Raw genomic sequence first — 6,333 nt, 5'->3', positions numbered from 1 at the left:
AGAAAAAAAACTCGCGCTCGCGAACGCGGGGGCGGGGAGAAGCCTTGGAACATTCAGGATGTGAATGTTCCGAGAAGCCTCCCCGGGAACGAATATGAAGGAAAAAATGCGCGCTCGCGAACGGGGGGGCGGGGGAGGGCTCGGAACATTTCACATCGTCACACATCACGCTCACACACACACATATTCGTTCCCAGCAAGTTGTTTTACACCTATCGCTTGACAACCGATGCTGGTGTGTTTACGTCCCCGTAACTTAGCGGTTCGGCAAAAGAGACCGATAGAATAAGCACTAGGCTAACAAAGAATAAGTTCTGGGGTCGATTTGCTCGACTAAAAGCAGTACTCCAGCATGGCCACAGTCAAATGACAAACACGTAAAAGAGTAAAAGAGAATATTGAATTACTATATCATTTAATTATCTTCTTTAACTGACTCTTTTTCTATTTCAGAATATCACATCATGTTGACGTAAAGGAAATTTCTTCATTCAGATGTACCTTTGATATTTTCTACTGACTTTCATCAATTAACCCTTTAGCATTTAAACCGGCCATATCTGGCCAAAGGTATTCTGCCTATTCTATGTTCAAACTGGCCAGATCTGGTCTCTCACACCAACCCTACAATATGGTTTTTAAACTGAACAACTACCTCATCAAAATCTCATAGCTATGAGATAATGCTTGATTAGTTCAAAACAATGTGGATAAAAAAGCATTAATTATGGCAGAATAATGTGAACACTAAAGGGTTAAAGGAAGACCATATATTTATAAGGCACATTCATCAAAGCATTGACCTCTTTCTGTAATTAAAATCAACGACAAACGATAAGAACATATTTCTTTTGTACGATGGAATTAACAGCAACATTTACTTGTCTTCACTGGAATGTAGAGGAAGTGATTGCTTGGTTAATTAAGCTTGGATAAGTTTACAAAAGTTTTAACAGTTTAAATCTGCCGTTTTAGATATTAAGCAACAACACGGATAAAAGAAACATAGTGTTAAATTATTCTCTGAAAATACTGACACAAGTGAACACAGATATATTCATAGAAATGAAAACTTGTTTGTCATTGTGATATGTATGAGAAATTATTATCTCCTAATGAATAATTTAAGAAATCCAAACAACCCTGATACAAGACAGAAGCCATATCATTGTGATATCTGTGGTAAATCATTCACTGAAGAAAGAGTCTTAACCAAACACAAAGGCATTCATACAGGAGAGAAACCACATCACTGTAATGTCTGTGGTAAATCATTCTCTCAAAGTGGTGCCTTGACCAGTCACATACGTACACATACAGGAGAGAAGCCACATCACTGTGATGTCTGTGGTAAATCATTCTCTCGAAGAGGTGAGTTGTTTAGGCACAAACGTACACATACAGGAGAAAAACCATATCATTGTGACATATGTGGTAAATCATTTTCTGAACATGGTCACGTGACTAGGCACAAACGAATTCATACCGGAGAAAAACCATATCAATGTGATATCTGTGGTGAATCATTTTCTCATAATAGCTCTTTAACTAGTCACAAACATATTCATACAGGAGAGAAGCCATATCGTTGTAATATATGTGGTAAATCTTTCTCTATAAATAGTAACCTGACTAAACACAAACATACACATACAGGAGAGAAAGCATATCGTTGTAATATCTGTGGCAAACCATTCTCTACAAATAGTAACTTGACTAGTCATAAGCGTATTCATACTGGGGAAAAACCGTATCAGTGTGATATCTGTGGTAAATCATTTTCTCAAAGTGGCACCTTGGCTAAACACAAACTTACACATACGGGAGAGAAGCCATATCATTGTAATATCTGTGATGAATCTTACTCCCGGAGTGATGCCTTGGCTAAACACAAACTTACACATACAGGAGAAAAGCCATATCATTGTGATATCTGTGATAAATCTTTGTCTTCTAGTTACTTGATTAGTCACAAACGTATTCATACTGGAGAAAAACCATATCAATGTGATATCTGTGGTAAATCATTTTCTCATATTAGCTCCGTAAGTCGTCACGAACGTATTCATACAGGAGAGAAGCCATATCATTGTAGTATCTGTGGTAAATGTTTCACTCAAAGTGGAGAGTTGATAAAACACAAACTTACACATACAGGAGAGAAAGCATTTCATTGTGATACTTGTGGTAAATCATTCTCTACAAATAGTCAATTGACTAATCACAAACTCATTCATACTGGGGAAAAACTATATCACTGTGGTATCTGTGGTAAATCATTCTCCAGAAATAGTCACTTGACTAGGCACAAACGTATTCATACAGGAGAGAAGCCATATCATTGTGACATCTGTGGTAAATCATTCTCCAGAAATAGTCATTTGACTAAGCACAAGCATATTCATACTGGGGAAAAACCATAACACTGTGGTAAATCATTTTCTAAAAAAATTAATTGACTAGGCACAAACGTATTCATACTGGGGAAAAACTATATCAGTGTGATATCTGTGGTAAATCATTTTCTCATAACAACACTTTAACTATTCACAAACGTATTCATACAGGACAGAAGCCATATCATTGTAATATCTGTAGTGAGTCATTCTTCCAAAAAAGTCCTGTACACATGTAAGTATTCACACACAACTGTAACAGTAACAATATAAAAATTTATTACCACAGGACAACAATTATGAATATTTTGTCTGCTAAAAGACAGGGTTTATTCTTCTTCAAGCTTGACATTATCAACTTCAGTTTGATCAATGTTAATATTAAATCCATGAATATCAGCTCCAGTATTATGTAAATATCAAAATATACCAATACAGTGATGACTTTGATTTCTAAACATGATTGTGTTGAATTTTTGAGGAATTTGTTCTGAGAGATTAAAGGAATGGGAATAATGAATAAAAGTTTTAAGTGACATTCCTTTTGTCTTTGTTGTGTTTTCGTCATCATCATCCTTTAGCGTCCATCTACTATGCAGGCTTGGGTGGGAAAGTGTGACATGAGCTGGCAAGCCAGAGTGCTGCTCCACGTTCCAGTCAGATTCGGCTGTAAGCCCTTAAGATACATGGCACATTTTATAAATATGTCTGTTCAAGTATCGTAACAGTATGAAACAGGTAGTAGCTCTTCCGGTTGTATATTTAATTTGATATGTATATATATATATCATCATCATCATCGTTTAACGTCCGCTTTCCATGCTAGCATGGGTTGGACGACTTGACTGAGGACTGGTGAAACCGGATGGTAACACCAGGCTCCAATCTAAATTTGACAGAGTTTCTACAGCTGGATGCCCTTCCTAACGCCAACCACTCAGAGAGTGTAGTAGGTGCTTTTACGTGTCACCAGCACGAAGGCCAGTCAGGCGATACTGGCAACGGTCACGCTCGAAATGGTGTCTTTTATGTGCCACCCGCACAAGCCAGTCCAAGGGCACTGGCAATGATCTCGCTCGAAAATCCTACGGAGGCCAGTCAGGCGGTATGTCTGGTAACTAAAATAAGTGAATAGAAATCTTGTATTTTGAGTATATTTTCATATGGGGCAGATGCATGGACTCACTTCTACAGAGAAATAAAAAAAAACCTTGAAACTTTTCACGTGGTGTTTGCACAACATATGCAAGAAAATGGTTAGATAAGACATCAAAATCTTAGTAAAATGTGACATGTCCCGTATCCAAAGCATGCTGATGAAAACTCAATGCAGATGGGTTGGACATGATTTTCAACTGAGAAAGGACTGCATTCCAAAACTTCTTCTGTTTGGCCAGCGAGTGGAAGAACATCGCAGAAGAGGAAGAGCTGTCCTTAGGTATATGGATAAGCTGAAGCAATGAATAAAATCTCTACAGCTTGATGTGACATTTTGGGAAATCCATTGCCTTGATCTATCTGTATGGTGTAAAATGTGTTAAGATGCCATATGAAGAATTTGAGTTGAAAGAACAATAAATGCCCTATATCCTGCAACTAACATATTGCTTTGCACAATCAAAATCATCAGCGTCCCCATTGCAACTTCATAGCAACATCCATACCTGGATTCTAATTACATTCACACATCCTTTGCAAGTAGATGCAGCTCTTCTTAGTGTTTTTCCTTTCTTCTTAAGTCTTCTTCAAACACACAGATTGAAACTGACTTGAGCAACTGTCATCATATACACACACATATACATATATATAGACTGTTGATTAACAGCCCAGTCAAGATGGTATTTTTTTTCATCTCCTACTCTTGTATTTGCACACATTTACAAAATGAACTTCCATTATGCAGCTGAGGAGTACATTTTTATTACACATCTTATGTGGTGTTCTCACTACATAAATAAATGAAGTTTGTACGAAACGTACGTACTGCTATAACCTAATACATCATTGTTGCTTTTCTTCAAATTTTATTCACCAAATTTCTTGATTTTAATTTTGGTTTTTACCCTACCAAATTCTGGTGCCACATACATTTTAAGTACCACATTTAATCTTTTGATTAAATCTATATTATTGTATATATATATTTGTTTTGCAAGATTTTTGATGTGAAATCGTGTGTTGAAACAGATGTTGTACTTGGGGATGGTCATATTGCCAGTTTAGCCAATAAAAACACACGCACTGTATATTTTGTATTAATTTGCTTCAGCTTTATATTACATTACATTAATCCTATTAATAGGATTAATGTAATGTAATAATAAAGCTGAAGCAAATTAACACCAAATATACAGTGCGTGTATTTTTATTGGCTAAACTGGCAATATGACCATCCCCAAGTACAACAACAATATATATATATATATATATATTATTTTGTTTAAAAGTGTTCCAACACTGTCTGTTTTTTATGTTTTATTTATATTCCTGCAAAACCAATGTGGGATATGGAATATACAATATATAATATAAAATAAAAATGGATGGTACTATGAAATAAAGTATTGAATGTCTTATTGAATATATGGAATATGTCTTATTGAATATATGGAATATGTCTTATTGAATAGATGAAATATTGAGTGTTCAATATAAAGGATTAAGTATATAAAGGCGAATACGTATTTTCTATACCTTGTGGTATTTCATCATGGCTGGTATGACAGACTGTCATAGTATATTATATATTTTTTATTTTATATTATATATTGTATATTATATTATATATTGTATATTCCATATTCTATATCCCACATTGGTTTTGCAGGAATATAAATAAAACATAAAAAAAACAGACAGTGTTGGAACTCTTTTAAACAAAATAATATATTCCTCTATACACAATCATACAAAACCCCTTTTTTTGTATTTATTTTTACTCGCATATATATATAATGATGACACAGAATGCAGCACGTCATAACAGAGGTCGTTTGGTGCACAAAGAGCTAACCACCGTGACCCTTCTCACTCAAGCATGACATGGCACTGCTTGGCATGTCAGTCACCACTTACCATCAAGCATCAGTTGTAGCTCAGCACTTGTAGACAGAAGGCATCCATTTGCTGTTTCCCTGTTGTTTCTTGTGACCCTGTATATAATTTACCCTGAATATGTCAAAAAGAACTGTAGATAGCCCAATAAATAGCAGTCAGAAAAAGAAAAGGAAATGTTTGTCATTATCCTGGTCAGGGCTGGTGTCCATTTTATCTAGAACCTGCTGTTATTGTATTAATCACTGATCGAGGTCGGCTAACTTCTCCAAATAGTGTTCAACTTGAGGTAAAGCATTATTTATTACTTAACTTTTTATTAGCATCTAATTTAAACTAGATGCCATATGTGCTTTAATTTAATTCTAAATTAATTAAAAATGGTTTTGTGAGAAAAAGAACTATAACTTATTTTTGTTTCTTGATGTACTAAAGTGCCATTTTGAACACAATAACAAATTTTATATAAATCTGATAGAAGTTTACTCTGAAATTTATTCTGTTTCGTAGCAATTATTTGGTTGAGATTGTTGGGGCAAGCGAAAGTGAAATCGTGATGGCACCTGTGCCCAGCACGCCTTCCTGGCACATGTAAAGACATTCGAACAAGATCGTTGCTAGTGCCGCTGGACTGGCTCTTGTGCAGGTGGCACGTAGAATACACCATTTTGAGCGTGGCCATTTCCAGTACCACCTGACTGGCCTTCGTGCTGGTGGCACGTAAAAGCACCCACTACACTCTCGGAGTGGTTGGCGTTAGGAAGGGCATCCAGCTGTAGAAACTCTGCCAAATCAGATTGGAGCCCTGGTGCAGCCATCTGGTTCACCAGTCCTCAGTCAAATCGTCCAACCCATGCTAGCATGGAAAGCGGACGTTAAA

General features: G+C 36.1%; 1 protein-coding gene and 1 pseudogene across 2 annotated transcripts in view; one reads left to right on the top strand and one right to left on the bottom strand.

The window, feature by feature from the left end:
* The window catches only part of LOC106880333 (zinc finger protein 135), a 5,649-nt gene extending 2,498 nt beyond the window's left edge, over positions 1-3,151 (top strand). For both annotated transcript variants that reach the window (XM_052978017.1, XM_014930211.2), the window contains exon 2: positions 454-3,151. In XM_052978017.1, coding sequence (XP_052833977.1) covers positions 1,095-2,423 — 1,329 coding nt within the window. In that variant the 5' untranslated portion in view covers positions 454-1,094 and the 3' untranslated portion in view covers positions 2,424-3,151. The remainder of the gene's footprint in view (positions 1-453) is intronic.
* The window catches only part of LOC106880332 (zinc finger protein 665-like), a 55,538-nt pseudogene that overhangs the window by 46,409 nt on the left and 2,796 nt on the right, over positions 1-6,333 (bottom strand).

The sequence above is a fragment of the Octopus bimaculoides genome, chromosome 29 (genome assembly GCF_001194135.2).
Source record: "Octopus bimaculoides isolate UCB-OBI-ISO-001 chromosome 29, ASM119413v2, whole genome shotgun sequence".
Taxonomy (NCBI): Eukaryota; Metazoa; Mollusca; class Cephalopoda; order Octopoda; family Octopodidae; genus Octopus; species Octopus bimaculoides.
This window is presented reverse-complemented; position numbering and strand designations above follow the sequence as displayed.